This window comes from Strix uralensis, chromosome 38, assembly GCF_047716275.1.
Source record: "Strix uralensis isolate ZFMK-TIS-50842 chromosome 38, bStrUra1, whole genome shotgun sequence".
Lineage (NCBI taxonomy): Eukaryota > Metazoa > Chordata > Aves > Strigiformes > Strigidae > Strix > Strix uralensis.
The window spans coordinates 26,989-49,157 of NC_134009.1; the positions used below are offsets into that span (position 1 = coordinate 26,989).

Here is a 22,169-nt window from a genome sequence, read left to right on the forward strand (position 1 = left end):
CCGCTGTTTCGGGTTCCGGTTCCCGGTGGTCCCGGCGTTTCCGGTTCCGGTTCCCGGCGTTTCCGGTTCCGGTTGCCGGTTGCCGGCCCGGGGCGATGGGCGCTCACCTGGCGCGCCGGTACCTGGGGGACGCGGAGACCGAACCGGACCCGCTGCAGCTGCCGACCTTCCCCCCCCGGCTGGGGCTGCCCGAGCGCCGGGCCCGCGGTCAGTGCGGCACCGGCACGGGGGGGCACGGGGGGGGCACGGACACGGGGACACACGGACACGGGGGGACACACGGACACGGGAGGGGACACGGACACGGGGGGACACACACGGACACGGGGGGGACACACGGTCACGGGGGGGGACACACGGACACGGGGGGACACACACGGACACGGGGGGGACACGGACACGGGGGGGGACACGGACACGGGGGGGACACACGGACACGGGGACACACACGGACTGGGGGGGGTCACCGACCCTGCCCCGCCCCGCGGATGCCCTTGGGGTGTCCCCAAGGGACCGGCCCTGCGCTGGGTCCCCTCGGTGTGACCCCCCCGCCCCGTGTGTCCCCGCCCCCCCCCCCGTGTCCCCTCCCCCTCCCGCGTACCCCCGTGGTGTCCCACCGCGTCTTTCCTCCCTGTGTCCCCTCCCGTGTCCCCCCCATGTCCCTCCCCAGGTCCTCCCATGCCCCCCCGGGTGTCCCCTCCCATGTCCCCGATGTCCCTCTCGTGTCCCCCCATGTCCCCCCCATGTCCCCCTCATGTCCACCCATGTCCCCCTCATGTCCCCTCCCGTGTCCCCCCATGTCCCCCTCCCCGTGTCCCCACCCCCTGTCCCCATGGTGTCCCCGTGTCCTGTCCTGGCCCCACACGTGGCCACTCACACCCCATCCCCCACCTGTCATTGTCACCTCTCGCCCATCCCCGCCATGTCCCTGGTCCCCCCATCCCTGATGTGTCCCCCCGTGTCCCTGCGTGTCCCCCCACGTGCCACATGGGTGCTGATGTCCCCGTGGTGGCCACCCCCCGTGTCCCCACCCTTGCTGTGTGTCACCGAGTGTCCCCATGTGTGCCATGTGTGCCTCACGGTGGCCACCATCTTCCCACCCCGTCACGTCCCCCAGTCCCTGTCCCTGCTGTGTGTCCCCATGTGTCCCCACGCACCACGTGGGTGCCGCTGTCCCTGCAGTGGCCACCCGCCATGTCCCCACCCCTGCTGTGTGTCCCCGTGTCCCCCCACATGCCACATATGTGCCGATGTCCCTGTGGTAGCCACCCTGCGTGTCCCCACCCCTGCCACGTCCCCCTGTCCCTGCTGTGTGTCCCCACGTGCCACATGTGTGCCGATGTCCCTGTAGTGGCCACCCTGCGTGTCCCCACCCCTGCCACATCCCCCTGTCCCTGCTGTGTGTCCCCCTGTGTCCCCACATGCCACGTATGTGCTGATGTCCCCGTGCTGGCCACCATGTCCCCAATCCAGCCACATCCCCCTGCTTCTGCCATGTGTCCCCACATGCCACATATGTCCTTGTGGTGGCCACCGATGTCCCCACGTCCCCGCGTGTCCCCCCCAAGCCACATCCCCCACTCCCCGTCCCCGCCACCGTCCCCGGGGTGCCCCGACCCTTCTCTGTGTGTGTGTGTGTGTGTGTCCCCTCCCCGCCGTGGCGGGTGCTGACCCGGTGTCCCCCCCCGGTGACAGTGATGGTGGCCACGGCGGAGGAGCTGGCGCGGGCCCAGGTGCCACTGGACCAGCGGGATTTCTGCGCCCACCACCTGCTGCGGCTGATGCGGTGCCACCGCGACGCCTTCCCCGTCCCCTGGCAGTGCCACGACCTGCGCCACGCCTGGGACGCCTGCCAGCACCACGAGTACCGCGGGGACACGGCGGGGGGGGACACGGGGACGTGGGGACACGCAGGGACAGTGGGACGTGGGGGGGACAAAGGGACATGGGGGGACACAGGGACAGTGGGACGTGGGGGGGGAACACGGGGACACTGGGACATGGTGGGGACACAGGGATACGGGGACACAGGGACAGTGGGACGTGGGGGGGGAACACGGGGACACTGGGACATGGTGGGGACACAGGGATACGGGGACACAGGGACAGTGGGACGTGGGGGGGACAAAGGGACATGGGGGGACACAGGGACAGTGGGACGTGGGGGGGGAACACGGGGACACTGGGACATGGTGGGGACACAGGGATACGGGGACACAGGGACAGTGGGACGTGGGGGGGACAAAGGGACATGGGGGGACACAGGGACAGTGGGACGTGGGGGGGGAACACGGGGACACTGGGACATGGTGGGGACACAGGGATACGGGGACACAGGGACAGTGGGACGTGGGGGGGACAAAGGGACATGGGGGGACACAGGGACAGTGGGACGTGGGGGGGGAACATAGGACAGGGGACAGGGATATGGGGACACACAGGGACAGTGGGACATGGGGGGACACGGGGACATGGGGGACACTGGGACGGGGGACATGGGGACATGGGGGGGACATGGGGACAAGGGGGGACATGGGGGGGACAAGGGGGGACATGGGGGACACTGGGACGGGGGACATGGGGGGACAAGGGGGGACATGGGGGGGGACAGGGGACATGGTGGGACACTGGGACATGGGGGGACATTGGGACAGGGGGACATGGGGACACACAGGGACAGTGGGACATAGGGGGGGACACACGGACCTGGGTCACATGGGGACATGGGGAAGGACACGGGGACATCGGGGGACACATGGGGACAGTGGGACGGGGAGGGACACAGAGACTGCGGGGACATGGGGACATTGGGGTGCACAGGGAGATGGGGGGATACAGGGAACCTGGGGGACACAGAGGGGGACATGGGGACACTGGGACATGGTGGGGGGGGAAAGAGGGATAAAGGATGAGAGGACAGGGGACACTGGGGGGACATGGGAGGGGACACTGGGACATTGGGGGGGACATGGGGACACCAGGGATGCAGAGGTACAGGGATGGGGGGACAGGGGGACATCGAGGGGACACTGGGATGGGGGGGGGGCAGGGGGGCATCAGGCGGACGTGGGGACAGCAGGACACAAGGAGGGGGACAGGGCCACAGCGGGGACGTGGGGACACAGGGACGGGGACACGTCAGTGGGGGGGTGACAGGGACAGGGGGGTGACAGGGCTGGGGACAGGGGGAGCAGGGAGGGGGTTGGGGCCATCGTGGTGTCCTCTGGGGCTCCTCTTGTCCCCACGGTGTGTCCCCAGGGTGTCCCCCGGGGGTGGGGGGTGTCCCAGGGGGGTGACAGGGGGTGACACGCCTGTCCCCAGCTACGTGATGCGCATGAAGGAGTTTGAGCGCGAGCGGCGGCTGCTCCAGCGCCAGAAACGGCTCCGGCAGCGGGAGGTGGCAGCTGCCACCGGCGAGTGACGGGGACACGCGGTGACACGTGGTGACACACGGGGACACCCGCCACAAAATAAACCCACGGAGCTTATGCCACGTTGGCTTGTCACCGCGTTTGGGGACACTGGGGACAAGGCGGTGGCTGGGACCCCCCACCCACCCCGTGTCACCAGCTTGGGGACAAGCGGGGATTGTCCCCACGGGGTGGCCGTGATCCCGGCGCGTGTCCCCTTGGGGTGGGGACAATGACAGGCCACGCGTGGAGGGGGTAAGGGGGGGTGTGACATCGTTTATTGTCAGCTGTGGGGACAGAGAGGACACACACGCAATGACAGGTCACGTGGGGGTGACACGGGTCATTCCCAGCCACCGCGGGGGACACTTTGTCACTGACGGTGGCCTCAGCCACTGCTGGGGCAGCCCTGTGGGTGACACGGACACGAGGGAGGGGACAGGGACAGCGGGGATGGCCCCAGGGGAGGGGGACAGGTCCCTGGAGGGGATGGGGACCCCGCAGGTGACAAGGGACAAGGGCCACGTGCCTGTGTCCTGCTGTGAGCATGACAGGCTCGTGTCCCCTGTCCCCGTGTCCCCTGTCCCCGGTGCCGGCTCAGGGCGTTGCCGGGGTGTCCCCACGCTGTCCCCAAGGCTCAGTGCAGGACAGGGGGGTGACAAGGACTGGTCGGGGTGTCCCCGGGGTCACAGCAGGAAGGGGACAATGGGGGATGTGGGGTGTCCCCAGAGTGTCCCCGGCGTCACAGCAGGAAGGGGATAATGGGTGACACAGGGTGTCCCTGGGGTGTCCCCAGAGTCACAGCAGGAAGGGAATGATGGGTGACACGGAATGTCCCCTGGGTGTCCCCCTGGTGTCCCTGCAGTGTCCCTGGGGTGTCCCCGCAGTCACAGCAGGAAGGGGACAATGGGGGACGTGGGGTGTCCCCATCGTGTCCCCACAGCGTCCCCGCGGTCACAGCAGGAAGGGGACGACAGGGGATGGCGGGTGTCCCCATGGTGTCCCCGCGGTCACAGCAGGAAGGGGACGACAGGGGATGGCGGGTGTCCCCGTGGTGTCCCTGGGTTGTCCCCACGGTGTCCCCGCGGTCACAGCAGGAAGGGGACAATGGGGGACACAGGGTGTCCCCGCAGTGTCCTCGCGGTCAGAGCAGGAAGGAGACGATGGGGGATGGTGGGTGTCCCTGGGGTGTCCCTGGGTTGTCCCCACGGTGTCCCCGCGGTCACAGCAGGAAGGGGACGATGGGGGACGTGGGGTGTCCCCGGGGTGTCCCTGCTGTGTCCCTGGGGTGTCCCCACGGTGTCCCCGCGGTCACAGCAGGAAGGGGACAATGGGGGACACAGGGTGTCCCCGCAGTGTCCTCGCGGTCAGAGCAGGAAGGAGACGATGGAGGATGGCGGGTGTCCCCGGGGTGTCCCTGGAGTGTCCCCGCGGTGTCCCCGGGGTCACAGCAGGAAGGGGACGATGGGGGAGCGCAGCGGGGGGTAGTCGCGGAACTCCCGCAGGTAGCTGCGGTGTTTGCCCTGGGCCCAGATGGCCATCTGCACGAAGCCCACCAGCGAGAAGAGGGCCACTGCGGGGCCACCGTCACCGGGGGGGACAGCGGACCCCAGGGGGAGACGTGGGGGGGACAGGGGACATGGGGACCCCAGGGGGGAACGGGGGATATGGGGATCCCAAGGTGGAACAGGGGATGTTGGCGGGGGGGACACATGGGGACCTCAGGAGGGGACATGGGGACCCCAGGGGGGGACAGGGGACATGGGGACCCCAGGGGACATGAAGGGAGAACATGAGGACCCCAGGAAGGGACAGGGGGACCCCAGAGAGGTGATGGGGGGGACCCCAGGAGGGGACATGGGGACCTCAGTGACATGAAGGGAGAACATGAGGACCCCAGGAGGGGCCGTGGGGACCCCAGGGGGGGACAGGGGACATGGGGGGGGGCATGGGGAACCCAGGAGGGGACAGGGGGACCCCAGGGAGGTGATGGGGGGGACCCCAGGAGGGCACAGGGGACATGGGGACCCCAGGGGACATGAAGGGAGGACATGAGGACCCCAGGAGGGGCCATGGGGACCCCAGGAGGGGACAGGGGACACGGGGGGGGGGGGGCATGGGGACCCCAAGGTGGAACAGGGGATGTTGGGGGGGACACATGGGGATGTGGGGGGGGACATGGGCACCCCAGGAGGGGGACAGGGGCCATGGGGACCCTGGGGGACAGGGCCAGGTGGGGGGGGTGGGACATGGGGTGCAGGAGGGGCACAGAGAACACATCAGGGTGCCCCCCCGCCCCCAATACCCCCCCAAAAGGGCACCCTCCCCCCCCTCAGGGTGTATCCCCCCCACCCCAGGGTGCCCCCCCCTGCTCACCAGGCAGACACTGCGTCATGATGGTGAAACCGATCCAGGACCCGACCTGGGGGGGGGGGGGCAGCACCTGTTAGGGGGGGGCAACTCCCCCCAAGGTGCTTCCTCCCCCCCCCCCCAGAAACTCCCCCATTGCAGTGACCCCCCCCAGCACACCACTGCCCCCCCCCCAGGGTGGTGGGACCCCCCCAGCACTGCCAGCCCCCCCCAATTGCCCCTGCCCCCCCCCAGCAGTGTGACCCCCCCAAATGCCCCCCCCGCCCCCCCCCAGCAGTGTGACCCCCCCAAATGCCCCTGCCCACCCCCCCCCGCAGTGTGACCCCCCCAAATGCCCCCCCCCCCACCTCGTAGGTGTAGTTGGGGCAGGACACGAGCAGGAAGAGCCAGGTGAAGGGGTTGCGGGTGGGGTACGGGATCTTCCGTGTCTTGGAGCCTGGCCCGGCACACGCGGGTCACCCACACACGTGTCACCCACACACATGTAGGTAACCCACATGTGTCACCCCCACACGTCACCCCCCCATGCATGTCACCCCCACACACGTGTCACCCCCATACACGTGTCACCTACACACACGTGTCACCCCCACACACGTGTCACCCCCACACACGTGTCACCCACACACACGTGTCACCCCCCGGGTGTCACCCACACACACGTGGGTCTCCCCCACATACGTCACCGCCACATGGACGTCACCCCCCCATGCGTTACCCTCACATGTCACCCCCACACGCGTGTCAACCCCCCCACGTGTCACCCCCCACATGTGTCACCTCTCCAGATGCGTCACCCCACACACGTGTGTCATGCTCCTCATGCGTGTCACACCCCATGTACCCCCATCAGCCCCACACATGTCACCCCCACACACGTTGTCACCCTCCCACACGCGTCTCCCCCACATGTGACACCCCCTACACGCATGTTACACCCCCACATGCATGTCACGCCCCTCCACATGTGTCACCCCCCCACAAGTGCCCCCCCCATGCCTCTGCACCACCACGGGCCCTCCCTGTACAACCCCCCTGGTCCGTGAGTGCTCCCACATGTGTGTGCGTGTCCTCCCCCACACGTGTGTCCCCGTGTCCCCCCCCCATGTCCCCCCCCCTCACCAGCGGGGCGCAGGTTCCGCAGGGCCACGTGGATGGAGAAGTTGCCGAGTTGGCAGAACTGGGCGGGGGGGGGGAAACGGGGGGGCCCTGAGCTGCAGGCGGCACCCGGCCCCCCCCCAGCACCCACCAGCCTCCCTGCACCCCCCTGCATCCAACTGCCCCCCCCAGCACCCACTGGGACCACCCCAGTGCCCCCCCCAGCACCCCAATACCCCCCCAGCACCCCAGTGTCCCCCCCAGAACCCACCTGCCCCTCCTGAATCCCAATGCCCCCCCCAGCACCCCCCCATCATCCACTGGGACCCCTCCAGCACCCACCTGCCCCCCCCAAACCCCAATACACCCCCCAGCACCCCAGTGCCCCCCCCCCCGCCCAGCACCCACTGGGACCCCCCCAGCACCCACCAGGAAGACGGCGAGCGCCAGCTTCACCTGCTCGTCACCGTAGGCTGGGGGACACGGGGGGGGGGGTGGGTCAGGGACACCGACCCCCCCTGTCACAGTGTCCCCGTGGGGGGTACAGCGGGTGATTGATGTGATGGGGGACAGGGACACCAGGGGGGTGTAGAACAGGTGGGTGGTGTGACAGGGGACAGGGACAGGTGACAGTGACGGTGACACTCACCGGGCACGGTGTACAGCGAGTGGGACAGGGGACAAGGGACAGGTGACAGGACAACTGACAGTGATGGTGACAGCGATGGTGACACTCACCAGGCAGGGTGTACAATGTGTGGGACAGGTGACGGACAACAGGTGACAGTGATGGTGACAGTGACACTCACTGGGGGGGTGTACAGTGGGTGGTTGGTGTGACAGGGGGCAGGGACAGGTGACAGTGACAGTGACACTCACCAGGGAGGGTGTACAGCGGGTAGTTGGTGTGACAGGGGATGGGGGACAGGTGACAGTGACGGTGACAGTGATGGTGACACTCACTGAGGAGGGTGTACAGTGGGTGGTTGGTGTGACAGGGGATGGGGAACAGGTGACGGGGAACAGGTGACGGGGAACAGGTGACAGGGACGGTGACACTCACCAGGGAGGGTGTACAGTGGGTGGTTGGTGTGACAGGGCACAGGTGACAGTGACAGTGACGCTCACCGGGAGGGGTGTACAGTGGGTGGTTGGTGTGACAGGGCACAGGTGACAGTGACGGTGACAGTGACACTCACCGGGGGGGGTGTACAGCGGGTGGTTGATGTAATAGGCCATCCAGGCGGCGAAGCCCCAGTAGTAGGTGCAGTTCTGGGGGGACACGGGAGGATGTTGGGGACACGTTGGGGACATTGAGGGGACACACACACACGCGCGCAGTGGCCAGGTGACACCTGGGGACACCCAGCTGCCAGCACCCATGGGTGGGGCCACAGGAGTTCCCATGGGGGTGCTGGGGGAGGGGAGGGGGTGGCGGGAGGGACCCGGTGGGGGGGTACTGAGGCAGTGGGGGGGTGGGGGGCGGCCCAGGCGGGGTGGGGGACAGGGAGGGGACAGCGGGTGACGCGGGTGTCACCTTGAAGATGTTGCGCAGGGGCATGGTGCCGTGGGAGAAGCGGTGGACGAAGAGCGTCTCCAGCAGGCGCTTGACGTAGTGGAAGGAGTGACAACAGCACGCCAGGCTGGGGGGGGGGACACGGGGGGGGACATTGGGGACATGCCCACATGACACACACACACCCCCCCCGGGACCCCTGTGCCTGCAGGGGCTGTTGGCTCCCCCCCATGGCCCCCCAGTGCTGTCCCTGAGTCCCCCCCCAGGGCTGTGGGACCCCCGCGGTGCAGCCCCCCAAAGTCCCTGAACCCCCAGAGGGCCTCTGCCTTCCTCCCCCCCCCAAGGCAGCCCCCCCCCATCCTATGACCCCCAATTCAGCCCCCCAGTCCCCCCATAGCCCCCCCAATCCTACGACCCCCAATTCAGTCCCACGACCCCCCCAACATGGCCCCCAGCATCCCCAGAATTGGGATTCAGCCCCCCCCAAAGCAGCCCCCCACCCCCAGCACAGCCCCCCCAGTCCTATAACCCCCAATTCAGCCCCATGACCCCCCTAAGATGGCCCCCAACCCCCCCAGGGGAGCCCCCCCCATCCTATGACCCCCAATTCAGCCCCATGACCCCCCCCAGATGGCCCCCAACCCCCCTAGGGTAGCCCCCCCCCCCATCCTATGACCCCCAATTCAGCCCCATGACCCCCCCCAGATGGCCCCCAACCCCCCCAGGGGAGCCCCCCCCATCCTATGACCCCCAATTCAGCCCCATGACCCCCCCAGATGGCCCCCAGTGCCCCGAGAGTAGCCCCCCAGGCTTTAGGACCCCCAATTCACACACCCCCAACTCAGCCCCATACCCCCCCCCCCAACATGGCCTGAGCCCCGCCCCCCCCCCCCCCATATCTCATGACCCCCAAATCAGCCCCCAGATCCAACCACCCCCAATTCAGCTCCCTGGTCCCCTCCCAGCCCCCCTGAGGCAACTCCCCTGGCCCCCCCTCAACTCCCCAGGACCCCCCTGACCCCCCCAAGACCCCCCTAACGCCCCCCCCCTCCCCCCAAACCAACTGACTGGACGACGGGGTGGCGGCTGGCGGTGAAGTCGTAGCGGGGGCCGTAGAGGAAGGGGACGCGGAAGTAGAAGAGCAGGTAAATGAGCAGCGGCCCCGCGTACTCCGTCAGGAAGACCTGCGGACGGACAGACAGACAGACAGGTGGATGGACAGACAGACAGACGGATGGAGGGATGGATGGGGGGGGCACACGGAGGGACACGGTGACACACAAAGGGACACGGAGGCAGGGGCAGGCACGTGGAGAGGGGTGGTGGAAGGGGAGGGTGGAGGGACAGAGGGACGGACACACGGACAGGGAGGGGGCTGGAGGGACAGAGGGACAGAGGGAGGGGAGCTGGAGGGGGACAGGGACAGACAAAGGGACATGGGACATGCAGAGGGACACAGGAGTGGACACATGGACAGGGAGAGGGCTGGAGGGACAGAGGGAGGGGAGCTGGAGGGGGACAGGGACAGACAGAGGGACATGGGACATGCAGAGGGACACAGGAGTGGACACACGGACAGGGAGGGGGCTGGAGGGACAGAGGGACGGACACACGGACAGGGAGGGGGCTGGAGGGACAGAGGGAGGGGAGCTGGAGGGGGACAGGGACAGGCAGAGGGACATGGGGAGGCGTGGAGGGACGAGGGACACGCAGAGGGACACAGGAGTGGACACACGGACAAAGGGACACAGGGATGGACAGAGGGAGGCAGGGACAGACACACAGACACGGGGGTGGGGCGGTGAGGGACAGAGGGACATGGGGAGGGACAGAGGGACATAGGGAGGGAGGCAGAGACGGACACACGGACAGAGGGGGGGGCTGGAGGAACAGAGGGACTCAGAGGGACACAGAGGAGGATGCAGGGACAGACACATGGACAGATGGAGGGACAGAGGGACAGACAAGGGAAGGCTGGAGGGGGACACGGACGGACAGAGGGACAGACAGAGGGACACAGGGACCCAGAGGGGGATGCTGGGACAGAGGGACAGACACAGGGATGGGGGGGTTGAGGGACAGAGGGACATGGGGAGGGACAGAGAAGTGGATGGAGGGACAGAGAGATGGACAGAGGGAGGGACACAGGGATGGATGGAAGGATGGACAGACAGACGGACATGGGAACAGACAGAGGAGCAGAGGGACAGACAGACGGACACAGGAATGGACAGAGAAACACATGGAGGGATAGATAAACGGATGGAGGGACAGAGCAGCAGATGGAAGGACGGACAGAGGGACACAGGGAGGGACAATAGGACGGACAGAGGGACAGAGAGGGACAGACGGACAGCTGGAGGTGCACAGGGACAGAGGAGCAGAGAGAGGGACGGACAGATGGACAGAGGAATGGACAGAGACATGGAGGGACAGAGGGACATGGACAGAGGGAAGGACAGAGGGACAGATGGAGGAACAGCAAAGCAGACAGAGGGACAGAGGGACACAGGGAGGGACAAGGGGACGGACAGAGGGACAGACGGACGCCTCACCGTCACCCAGCTGATCTGGGCCCCCAGGTCGCGGAAGTAGAAGGTGGCGGTGGTGCCCACGGGGAGGGTCTGCAGCACGTCCTCGTCCTTCAGCGACCTGCCCTCTGCGGGGACACGCGGGGGGGGTTGGGGACACCTTGGGGACACCTCGGGGACAGCCAACACCCCCCTGCCCGCGCGGTGGCACTCACTGGGGTCCAGGCGCAGGGACTGTCTGGCCGGGTACCACTGGGGATCTGTGGGAGAGAAGGGACAGCGTTGGTGGCACCGAGAGGACACGGCTGCGGTGGAGGACAGCGATGGCACCGCGTTGGGGTCCCCATCATGAGGCGGGGTCCCCAGGAGGCCACGACAGGTGACAAAAGGGCCTGTGATGGGTCCCTGGTCACGGCGGGGGGTCCCCATGGCCCCGTGGAGTGTCGCCAGTCACGATAGGGACCATGAGGGCCCCATGACGGGTGTCCCCACGGCCCCGTGACAGGTCTCTGGTCACCATGGGGGTCCCCAGGGACTCGCGATGGGTCCCCGGTCACTATGGGGACCCCAATGTCCCCATAAAATGTCCCCATATACAACAGCGGTCCCCACGGCCCTGGGACAGGTCCCTGGCCATGACGAGTGTCCCCAGCACCCCGTGACAGGGGTCCCTACGGCCCCACGAAAGGTCCTTGGTCACAATGAGGGTCCCCAAGGTCCCATGATGGGTCCCTGGTCATGACAAGGACCGCAATGGCCCCGTGACAGGTCCTCGGCCACAATGGAGGTCCCCACCACCCCGGGACGGGGATCCCCACGGCCCCAGGATGGGTCCCCCGGGCAAAACGAGGGTCCCCAGCACCCCGTGACGAGGGTCCCCAAGGTCCCATGATGGATCCCTGGTCACAACAGGGACCACGATGCCCCCGTGACAGGTCCTCGGCCACAATGAAGGTCCTCACCACCCTGGGACGGGGATCCCCGTGGCCCCAGGGTGGGTCCCCCGGGCAAAATGAGGGTCCCCAGCACCCCACGGAAGGTCCCCAGGGGTTCCCGGCGGAGGGTCCCCGTCCCTGTCCTTGTCCCCAGCCGTACGTACGGGCCTTGGTGAAGAGACTCTTGATCTCGGCGACGGTGGCGTGAGGCTCCACCTGCGGCAACCGAGAGGCCGTTGGGGCACCCGTGCCTCAGTTTCCCCTTCTCCCACCCCGCCAACCCCACTCAGGAGGGGACAGGGGACAACGGGGAGGGGCCACGTCCCCTCCCCTCCAGGTACCTTATCGAGGAAGCAGAGTTTCTCCCGCGTCCGGGCGTCCAGGATCTCCACCTCGAAGAAGAGGACGGCTTTCTTCGTCTTCTTGGGAGGGGGAGCCTGGCGCCACAGCCCCAGGATGGGGGACGAGGACACCTGACCCCCCTCATGGGGCAACCCCGGTGCCTCCATGTCACCGGCTCGTGGGGACACCGCGGGGAGGCCGCCGCGCCCAGCCGAAACCCGATCGGTCCGCGGGGAGCTGCTAAATATAAACCTCCCCCCCACACCCCCCCCTCCGCCTCCCACCCTGGGGTGGCTCTTGGCCCTGGTGGCTCTGGAGGTGGCCCTAAAGGTGGCCCTGGAAGTGGCCCCGGGAGGGACAGGGTCACCTGGCGCCCGGGAGAGGGACAGGGACGGGTGGCCGGCGGAGACAGAGGGGACAGAAGCGCGGCGCGGGCAGGAGGTAAGGCTGGGGCCCCCCCTCCCCAGCACCCCCACGTCCCCAAGGTGCTTGGTGGCACAAGGGTGGGGACAGGCCTGGCCATGCGGCTGGATGTCACCCCTGGGTCACCCTGGGGAGGGGGGGGACGGGTCTATGTCACCCTGGGACACCACAACAGGGGTCTGTCACCCTCGGTCACCCCAGCAGGGGACAGGGCTGTGTCACCCCTGTGACACCCCGTCAGGGACAGGGGTCTGTCACCCCTGGGACACCCCAATGGGGGTCTGTCACCCTCGGTCACCCCAGCAGGGGACAGGGCTGGGTCACCCCTGTGACACCCCGTCAGGGACAGGGATCTGTCACCCCTGGGACAGGCCAATGGGGGTCTGTGACCCTCGGTCACCCCAGCAGGGGACAGGATGTGTCACCCCTGGGACACCCCATCAGGGACAAGGGTCTGTCACCCCGTGGGGGGCCGGCAGTGTGACACCCCCAGGAGCAACCCTGGACATGCCAAACGAGGCGTGAGGGTGCCCCGAGCGTGGTGACGGTGACAGAGACAGGGCTGGCGGAGGGGCGGGGAGGGGGGGAGGTTTATTTTGGCTCTTCCCCCCCGTCGGGCGGCGGCGTCCCCCCCCGCAGCGGTGTCACCGTCACCGCCGAGCTATGACAAGAATCCGCCCGCGGCCCCGGCCCCTCCCGCTGCCACCGCCGGTGGGACGGGGCCACCCGGGGGTGTCACCGCCTGCCACCCCTCCCACTCGTGGGGACCTTGGGGTGTCACAGCCGCCCCCCGGGGTGGTGACACTATGGGGGGGGGGGGATACACACCGTTTCTCGCCGGCGGGGCGCGGCAGGCAGCCTGACGGGCTGGGCAGGCCGGGGCTGGCAGCGCCGCAGGCAGGAACCGCCCTCCCAGCCCCCGCGCTGCCGCTCCCCTGCCCGGGGCGGCGGAGGGGGAACGGGGCGGGGGGGGGGGGAGCCCTCCCGGTGCAGGCAGCGAGGCTCTTCCCACCGGGGGGCGCGGGAATCACCCTGAGGGGACACCGAGCCCCCCCGCCCCCGCCGCCACCGCGGGGGTGACGCCTCGCCTGTCCCTCATGCGGGTGGGAATCGTGGGCGGCCGCCGCGCCCGTCGCGGTCCCCCCCCTCACGGCTGTTGCGACAGGGGGGGCACGGTGCCAGTGGGGCGAGGCACGGCCGCTGCAGGCCCGGGCAAGGCCTTGGCATGACGGGATGGGCCCGGGGGGGGCTGAGCCCTGATGAACCGGCCCGGGGGCGCGGCTGAGCGCTGCTAAACCAGCCCGGGTCCCCTCGAACCGTCGCGGGCCGCACCGGAGCGCCCAGGTCCCGGTGAAGGCCGCAGGCCCCGGTGCAGGCCGCAGGCCCCGCCCTCGCACCCCGCACTACGCATGCGCAGCCTCCCCCCCCCCCCCCCGTGCCCCTGTGCATGCGCAGCCAGAGCCACCGCCCACGCGCGCGCACGGCGCCCCCCCCCCGCGCTGGGAACGGGCCGCGGCGCCGCGCGCATGCGCACACCCGCGCCGCCGCTGCCCGCACGCGCAGTGGCGCCGCCCGGGGGGCCCCGCGCATGCGCGGAAGGGTCGCGGCGGCCTGCAGCGAGTAAAGCGGCGTCGACGGGGCCCGGCCGTGAAGGAGGAATCGGGGACAGGACCGGGACCGGGACCGGGGCCGGGACCGGGGTTGGGGCCGGGGTGGGCGGCGCCGCCTCACCTCGTAGTGCTTCATGGCCGCCGCTGCTCCGCCGCTGCCGCCGGGCGCCCGCTCCCCCCCACGTGATCCGCCCGATTCACCTGGCGGGCGGGGCCCGCGCCGCCGCCAATCGCCGCCGAGCGGCTGGTGGCAAACAGCCAATCAGGGCCTGGGGGTCCGGCGGCCCCGCCTCTGCCCTCTCCCCTTCCCGCCCCGCCAATTTCCAGGGCAACGGGAACGCCTGACGGCGCGGCGGCCAATGGGAAGTGGAGGCGGGGCACGGAGTGACGGCAGAGGGAGCCAATGGGCTTGCGGCGTGGCGGTGGGCTGCGGAGCATCTTCGGCGTGAGCCTCGCGGGGCGGGGCTGGGGGGTGGGCGTGGTCTCGGGGAGGGGGCGTGGCCTGGGGTGAATGGGGGGGCCTTGGGGGACACGGGGGGTGGGGACAGGCCGGGGCATGAGGGGACATCGGGGGCATGTCGGGTCATGGAGACGCTTTGGGGCACAGGGGACAACGGGACGGGGGGGCACAGGGACTCTGTGTGTGTGTGTGTGTGTGTGTCCTGCGCACCCCAAGGACCCCGTGTCCCCCCCGTGTCCCCCCTGTGTCCCCCCCGTGTCCCCGTGACCAGGTGTCCCCATGTCCCCGTGACTCCCATGGCCCTGTGTCCCCTTGGCCGCCCGTCCCCCATATTCCCCCGTCCCCATGTCCCTCTGTCTGCCATGTCCCTGTGTCCCCCCTGTCCCCGTGTCCCTTTATCCCTGTGACAGGGAATGGGCTGTCACTGGGGGTGACACTCGCTGGGGGTGACAGATGGGCTGTCACCAACAGTGACTGGGCCATGGGTGACAGAGGACAGGCTATCGCTGTGGGTGACGATGTCTGGGGGTGGCAGAGGCTGTCACCTTGGTGACAGTGGCCATGGGTGACAGGGAGAGGCTGTCGCTGTGGGTGACACGCTGGCTCTCTCTGGGTGACAGTGGCACTGGGTGACAAGAACAGGTTGTCACTGCAGGTGATGGGGTTGTCATGGCGGGTGACACAACAGACTGTCTCTCAGGGTGGTGGTTGTCACTGTGGGTGACAGTGGCTGTAGGTGACAGGAACAGGTTCTCGCTGGAGGTGACAGTTGCTGTGGGTGACAGCGACAGGCTGTCACTGTGGATGATGGTTGCTGTGTGTGTCAGGGGCAGGTTGTCACTGAGGGTGACAGTGGTTGTCACTGTGGGTGGCAGGATCAGGCTGTCTCTCAGAGTGACAGTTGCCATGGGTGACAGGGTGTCACTGGAGGTGACAGTGGCTGTGGGTAATGGGGACAGGGTGACACTGTGGGTGACAGTTGCTGTGCGTGACAGGGACAGGGTGTCACTGTGGCTGATGGTTGCCGTGGCTCTGTCTCAGGGTGACAGTGGCCCTGGTTGACAAGGACAGGTTGTCCCTGTGGGTGACGGTGGCTGTGGGTGACAGGGTTGTCACGGCAGGTGACAGGGACAGGCTGTCCCTCAGGGTGACGATTGTCTCCTGGGATGATGGTGGTGGCCATGGGTGACAGGGACAGGCTGTCCCTCAGGGTGACGATTGTCTCCCAGGGTGACGGTGGCTGTGGGTGACAGGGTTGTCACAGTGGGTGACAGGGACGGGCTGTCTCTCAGGGTGACAGGGACAATCCCCCCGTTTCCACGGCAACAGCCGGCGGGGCCGGGGCGGGGTCCCGAGGGGGAAGGGGCGGGGCATAGCGCTGCCCCCGCCCCCCCACCAGGCCCCGCCCCCCTCACGCAGGCGCCAACCTCGCGCCGCGCCCTTCTCCCCGCCCCCTCCGTGACGTTGCGCGCTCGGATTGGCGGAGCCGCGCGGGGGGGCGGGGCGAGGCGGGCGGCGGCCTCTGGAAGGTTCCGCCATCGCCTCAGTGAAGCGGCGGCGGCGGCGGGGGGCGGCGGGATGGGGAAGGATTATTACCGGACACTGGGGCTGTCCCGCGGCGCCTCGGGCGAGGACGTGAGGCGGGCGTACCGCCGGCAGGCCCTGCGCTTCCACCCCGACAAGAACAAGGAGCCGGGGGCCGAGGAGCGCTTCAAGGAGGTGGCCGAGGCCTACGACGTCCTCAGCGACCCCAAGAAACGGGAGATCTTCGACAAGTACGGGGAGGAGGGTGAGCGGCGGCCCCGGGGGGGGCAGGGAGAAGGGGGGGGGGGTCTGGGGAGGGATAGACAGTGGGGGGGGGTCTGGGGAGGACAGACTGAGAGGATTTGGGGGGGGGCAGAGAGTGGGGGGGGGTCTGGGGGGGAATAGACAATGGGGGGGCTTTGGGGGGACGGGCTGGGGGGCAGAGAGTGGGGGGGGATGCAGGGAGGGACAGTCTGGGGGGGGGCAGACGGGGGGGGGGGATCTGGGGGGAACAGACTGGGGGGGGTCTGGGGGGCAGAGAGCGGGGGAGATTTGGGGGGCAGATAGTGTAGGGGGGATGTGGGGAGGGACAGACTGAGGGGATTGGGGGGGCAGGGAGTGTGTGGGGGGATCTGGGGGGATAGACAGTGGGGGGGATTTGGGGGGACAAACTGGGGGGGTCTGGGGAGGGACAGACTGAGGGGATTTGGGGGGGCAGAGAGTGGAGGGATTGGGGGGGGGGAGAGAGTGGGGGGGGATCTGGGGAGGGATAGACGGGGGGATTTGGGGGGGACAGACTGGGGGGAGCTGGGGGCCAGAGAGTCGGGGGGGATGTGGGGAGGGACAGACTGGGGGGATTTAGGGGGGGACAGAGAGTGGGGGGGGGGATCTGGAGGGGGCAGATGGTGTGGGGGGACCTGGGGAGGACAGAAGGGGAGGGTCTGGGGGGGACAGACTGGGGGGATCTGGGGGGACAGGCAGCAGGGGGGGGATCTGCAGCGGGAGACAGGCTGGGGGGATTTGGGGGGGAGAGACAGATTGGGGCGATCTGGGGGGGACAGGCTGGGGGACAGGCAGAGGGGGGGGTCAGGGTGAAGCAGGCGGTATGCGATAAGGGTCGTGGGGGTCAGGGGGAGAAGGGTGGGAGGCAAGCAGGGGGGGTCGGGGGGGGGCAGGGTGAAGGCAGGCAGCAAGAAGGGGCGTGGGGGTCTGGGAGGGGGGGCCAGGCAGGTGGTGGGTCTGGGGGGGGCAGGGTGAAGGCAGGCGGTGGGGCTGGGGGGCCAGGCAGCGGCTGTGGGGGTGCGGGTGGGGGGGGGACAGGAGCCTGGCAGGGCACAGGCAGCAGGGCTGGGCCCGGGGGGGGGCCGGGAGCCGCGCCGGGGCGTGTCGGGGGGGGGCGGCAGCGCTGGATCCGGCTGGGCCTGTTGGGGCCTGGCCGGGGCCGTCAGCGGCGGCGTCTGCGCCGCGTCCTCCGGCGCCCGAGCAGAACCGGTTCCCGCTCCCGGCGCTGGGGCCGTGCCAGACCTGCCCCACGCCCGCCCCACACCCTCACCTGCCCCACGCCCTGCCCGCGTCTCGCCCCACGCCCTGCCCTGGCCGGGAACGCGCCGGGGCGCTTCGGCGACTGACCAGGGGCCTCCTCCGGCGTCCGTGGCGGGGGTCTGACAAGTGCCTTTCCCCTTCCCCCCACTCTCTAGGGCTGAAGGGGGGAGCCCCCACCGCAGGCCCGGGGGGGTCCAATGGCCCCACCTTCACCTACACCTTCCGGGGCGACCCCCACGCCATGTTCGCCGAATTCTTCGACGGTCGCAACCCCTTCGACACCTTCTTCGTTCAACGCAACGGGGACGACGAGGACGGGGACGACACTTTCACCACTTTCCACGTGGGAGGTTTCGGTAGCGTCGGATTCCCCCGGGGTCGAGGGGGGGCGGAAGGCGCCTGCCGTAAGCAAGACCCCCCGGTTCTCTACGACCTGAAGGTCTCCCTGGAGGAGATTTACAGCGGTTGCACCAAAAAGATGAAAATTTCCCACAAACGTCTCAATCCCGACGGGAAGACGGTGCGTAACGAGGACAAGATCCTCACCATCGAGGTGAAGCGGGGTTGGAAGGAGGGCACCAAGATCACCTTCCCCAAGGAGGGCGACCAGACCCCCAACAACATCCCCGCCGACGTCGTCTTCGTCCTCAAAGACAAACCCCACGGCGTCTTCCGCCGGGAGGGCTCGGACATTGTCTACCCGGCGAAGATCAGTCTCCGCGAGGTGGGTGGGTGGTCAGAATGGGTTGGGGTGGTCTTGGTGGGGACATCAAGGGCCGGTTGGTCTTGGTGGGGACATCAAGGGCCGGTTGGTCTTGGTGGGGATGTCAAGGGCCGGTTGGTCTTGGTGGGGATATCAGGGGCCGGTTGGTCTTGGTGGGGATGTCAAGGGCCGGTTGGTCTTGGTGGGGATGTCAAGGGCCGGTTGGTCTTGGTGGGGATGTCAAGGGCCGGTTGGTCTTGGTGGGGATGTCAAGGGCCGGTTGGTCTTGGTGGGGATGTCAAGGGCCGGTTGGTCTTGGTGGGGATGTGAAGGGCAGGTTGGTCTTGGTGGGGACAATGGAGGGCGGGTTGGTCTTGGAGGGGACGTGGAGGGTGGGTTGGTCTTGGTGGGGACGTGGAGGGCGGGTTGGTCTTGGTGGGGACGTGGAGAATGGGTTGGTCTTGGTGGAGACGTGGAGGGCAGGTTGGTCTTGGTGGGGACACTGGAGGGCGGGTTGGTCTTGGTGGGGACGTGGAGGGCGGGTTGGTCTTGGTGGGGACGTGGAGGGCGGGTTGGTCTTGGTGGGGACGTGGAGGGCGGGTTGGTCTTGGTGGGGACGTGGAGGGCGGGTTGGTCTTGGTGGTGGTGGTGGGGCTGCGATGGGTGGTTGTTCTGGGTGGTGGGGACATGAGGGGTGGTAGATCTCGGTGGGAATGTGATGGGTGGTTGGTGGGTCTGAATGGCGATGGGACGTGATGGGTGGTTGGTTGGTGGGTCTGGGTGGGGTGGTGGAACATGGGTCTGGGTGGGGATGGGACATAATGGGTGGCCGTTGGTTGGTGTGGTAGCGATGGGACGTGATGGGTTGTTGGGCGGTTGGTCTGGGTGGTGGTGGGACGTGACTGGTGGTCATTGGTGGGTTTGGGTAGTGGTGGGACATGATGGGTGGTTTGTTGGTGGGTCTGGGTGGGGTGGTGGGACGTGATGGTGGGACGTGACGGGTGATCATTGGTGGGTTTGGGTGGTGGTGGGACATAACGGGTGGTTGGTTGGTGGGTCTGGGTGGGGTGGTGGGACGTGACGGTTGGTCTGGGTGGTGATGAGACATGGCGGGTGGTTGGTTGGTTGGTGGGTCCAGGTGGGGTGGTGGGACGTGACGGTTGGTGGTGGTGGGACATGATGGGCGGTTGGTTGGTGGGTCCAGGTGGTGGTGGGATGTGATGGGTGGTCACTGGTGGGTCTGGGTGGTGGTGGGACATAACGGGTGGTTGGTTGGTGGGTCTGGGTGGGGTGGTGGGACGTGACGGTTGGTCTGGGTGGTGGTGGGACGTGACGGGTGGTCACTGGTGGGTCTGGGTGGTGATGGGACATGGCGGGTGGTTGGTTGGTGGGTCTGGGTGGGGTGGTGGGACGTGACGGTTGGTCTGGGTGGTGATGGGACATAACGGGTGGTTGGTTGGTGGGTCCGGGTGGGGTGGTGGGACATGACGGTTGGTCTGGGTGGTGGTGGGACGTGATGGGTGGTCACTGGTGGGTCTGGGTGGTGGTGGGACGTGCCGGGCGGTTGGCTGGTGGTGACACGCGCCCTCCCACAGGCGCTCTGCGGCTGCACGGTCAACGCCCCCACGCTGGACGGCCGCACCATCCCCATGGTCTTCAAGGACATCCTGAAGCCGGGGGTGAAGCGCCGCATCCCGGGGGAGGGGCTGCCCTACCCCCGCACCCCCGACCAGCGCGGGGACCTCATCATCGAGTTCGAGGTCAAGTTCCCCGACAGGATCCCCCCGTCCTCCAAGACCCTCCTGGAGCAGATCCTGCCCGTCTAGCCCCCCCTCCCCTGCCCCGCCCACCCCCCAACATGTCCCCCCAAACCTGGGCTGGGGGGGCTTGGGGGGGGGAATTTGGGCCTCAAACATCTCCAGAGGGATGGGGCAGCTCCTCAAACATCTCCAGATTTTGGGGGGGGGGTCTTGGGGTCCCCCCACCTCATTTTGGGGGTCTGGGGGGGGTTGGGGTGTCCTCATCCCCCTGTATTTGACCTCTAGGGGTCCTGGGGTGTGTTGGTGTGTGTGTGTCCCCCCCCCCCTTTTGGGGGTCTTGAGGTGTCCCCCACAGTCTTGGGGAGCTGAGGGTCCACAGGGTGTCCTCATCCACCCCATTTTGGGGGGGCTGGAGGGGGGGGAGGTGACCTTGTCCCCCCCACCACCATCTTGGGGATTTGGGGGTCCCAGGGTGTCCTCATCTTCCCCACCCCCCCCACCACCACCTTGGGGGTCTTGGGGTGTCCTTGTCCCCCCCATCTCTGTGCTCTGGGGGTTTTGGGGTTCTTCACCCCCCACTCCTGGGGCTCCTGGTGTCCTTGTCCCTGTCCCCTCCCCCCCAGTCTCTGGTGGCCCCGGGGTGTCCTTGTTGTGTGTCCTGTGTCCCCCCCCCCCACACACACTGTTGGGGCTCCCAGTGTCCCCACCCCCCCCCCCTCTCTGCTCAGGGGGGGTCTTGGGGTGTCCCTGCACCCCCACCTTGGGGCTGTGGGGTTCATCGTGTGTGTCCCCCCCCCCCCCCCCCCATGATTTGGGGGTCCCCAGCTGTTTTCATCCCCCCACATGTCTTTGTGCCCCCCCCCCCCCCCCGCTCTGGGGGTCCTGGGGTGTCCTTGTCCCCCTATTTCGGGGTCCCCAAGTGTCCTCTCCCCCCCCCACCATGCTCTGGGGGTGCCCTGGTCCCCCCCCCCATCTTGGGGGTGTTGCCCCCCCCTCCCCCCCCCCCCCTCAGGGCTGTGGGGGGACCTGGTGTGCCCTCACCCCCCTCCCCCAGCCCCCCCCTATCCTGGGGGACCCTAAGGGGGGGTTGGGGGGGGGGTTGGGAGAGGGGGGGGGGGGGGCCGCGGGCGGCTCGGGGCGGGGCAGGGCGGGGCCCTCTTATCCTTTGGGATAAAACCGCCCGAAAAAGGGTCTGTTCCTGCAACAGGAGCGCACGTGTACGGCTTTGTATAAAGCGCTGAAACTCCGCCCGCCTCTGACTTTTTTTGGGGGGGGGGAGATGAGCTTGGGGGGACCCCCCTCAAAATGGCGCCGTGGTCACCCCACCCCCCAACCTGTCTCCAGGGGCTGTTCACCCCAAAGGAGGGTCTGTCCCCACCCCCAATGCCCCCCCCCAGCATCTGTTCCTACACTTCCCCCCCCCCCCCCCCCAAAAATGGGGGGTTTGTCCCCAAAGTGGGGGTCTGGTTGTGTCGTGTCCCCCCCCCCCCCGCAATGTACCCCAAACCCCCCCCCCCCCCGTGTCTGTACCTACACTCCCCCATCCCCAAAAATGGGGGGTTTGTCCCCAAAATGGGGGTCCTTTGCCCCCCCCGCCCCCCCCCCTAATGTATCTTCGCCCTGGCATCTGTTCCCACACTCCCCCCCCCCCCTCCAAAAATGGGGGGTTTGTCCCCAAAGTGGGGCTCTGGCGTAGTCTCTTCCCCCGCCCACCCGCAGTTCTCCTCGCACACCCCCCTGGTCCCGCCCCTTGCCTGGCCCCGCCCCCTGATTGGCCCTGCCCCGACGCGGGGACTCGCAGCTCTCGCTGCTGATTGGCTGCGGGCGGTGCCACCCGCGGGGGTGCGGAGCCGGACGCGCCCATCGCCCACAGCGGGGGGGGCGGGGGGGGAGCGGCCGAGCCCTTTCCTGCCCCTTCACCCCTTCCCGGCCGCGCTTCCCATTG

General features: G+C 68.3%; 3 protein-coding genes across 10 annotated transcripts; 2 read left to right on the forward strand and 1 right to left on the reverse strand.

Annotated features, from left to right (window-relative positions):
• Positions 1-3,493, forward strand: NDUFB7 (NADH:ubiquinone oxidoreductase subunit B7). The gene is made up of 3 exons (XM_074854596.1): positions 1-207; positions 1,696-1,864; positions 3,322-3,493. Exons 1-3 carry the CDS (start codon positions 96-98, stop codon positions 3,419-3,421), a joined length of 381 nt encoding a protein of 126 aa, XP_074710697.1. The 5' UTR covers positions 1-95; the 3' UTR covers positions 3,422-3,493.
• A 173-nt stretch (positions 3,494-3,666) lies between these two features.
• TECR (trans-2,3-enoyl-CoA reductase) lies at positions 3,667-14,461 on the reverse strand. 3 transcript variants are annotated; one of them, XM_074854874.1, is made up of 13 exons: positions 14,357-14,461; positions 12,202-12,252; positions 12,025-12,076; positions 11,141-11,185; positions 10,950-11,053; positions 9,463-9,578; positions 8,416-8,521; positions 8,078-8,150; positions 7,308-7,351; positions 6,903-6,960; positions 6,128-6,216; positions 5,787-5,832; positions 3,667-4,983 (listed from the first exon to the last, which is right to left on the reverse strand). In XM_074854874.1, the coding sequence occupies exons 1-13, from the start codon at positions 14,369-14,371 to the stop codon at positions 4,856-4,858; spliced, it is 927 nt and encodes a 308-aa protein (XP_074710975.1). In that variant the 5' UTR covers positions 14,372-14,461; the 3' UTR covers positions 3,667-4,855. The 3 variants fall into 3 exon arrangements, with proteins under 3 accessions (XP_074710975.1, XP_074710974.1, XP_074710973.1); XM_074854873.1 differs by having other exon boundaries at positions 12,202-12,297; positions 14,357-14,456; XM_074854872.1 differs by lacking the exon at positions 14,357-14,461 and having other exon boundaries at positions 12,202-12,410.
• DNAJB1 (DnaJ heat shock protein family (Hsp40) member B1) lies at positions 12,368-21,472 on the forward strand. 6 transcript variants are annotated; one of them, XM_074854866.1, is made up of 4 exons: positions 12,506-12,643; positions 16,355-16,484; positions 17,917-18,485; positions 20,060-21,472. In XM_074854866.1, the coding sequence occupies exons 3-4, from the start codon at positions 18,003-18,005 to the stop codon at positions 20,288-20,290; spliced, it is 714 nt and encodes a 237-aa protein (XP_074710967.1). In that variant the 5' UTR covers positions 12,506-12,643; positions 16,355-16,484; positions 17,917-18,002; the 3' UTR covers positions 20,291-21,472. The 6 variants fall into 6 exon arrangements, with proteins under 6 accessions (XP_074710971.1, XP_074710967.1, XP_074710969.1 ...); XM_074854868.1 differs by lacking the exon at positions 12,506-12,643 and adding an exon at positions 14,801-15,589 and having other exon boundaries at positions 15,626-16,484; XM_074854869.1 differs by lacking the exon at positions 12,506-12,643 and adding an exon at positions 14,801-15,286 and having other exon boundaries at positions 15,458-16,484.
• The last annotated feature ends 697 nt before the right edge of the window (positions 21,473-22,169 follow it).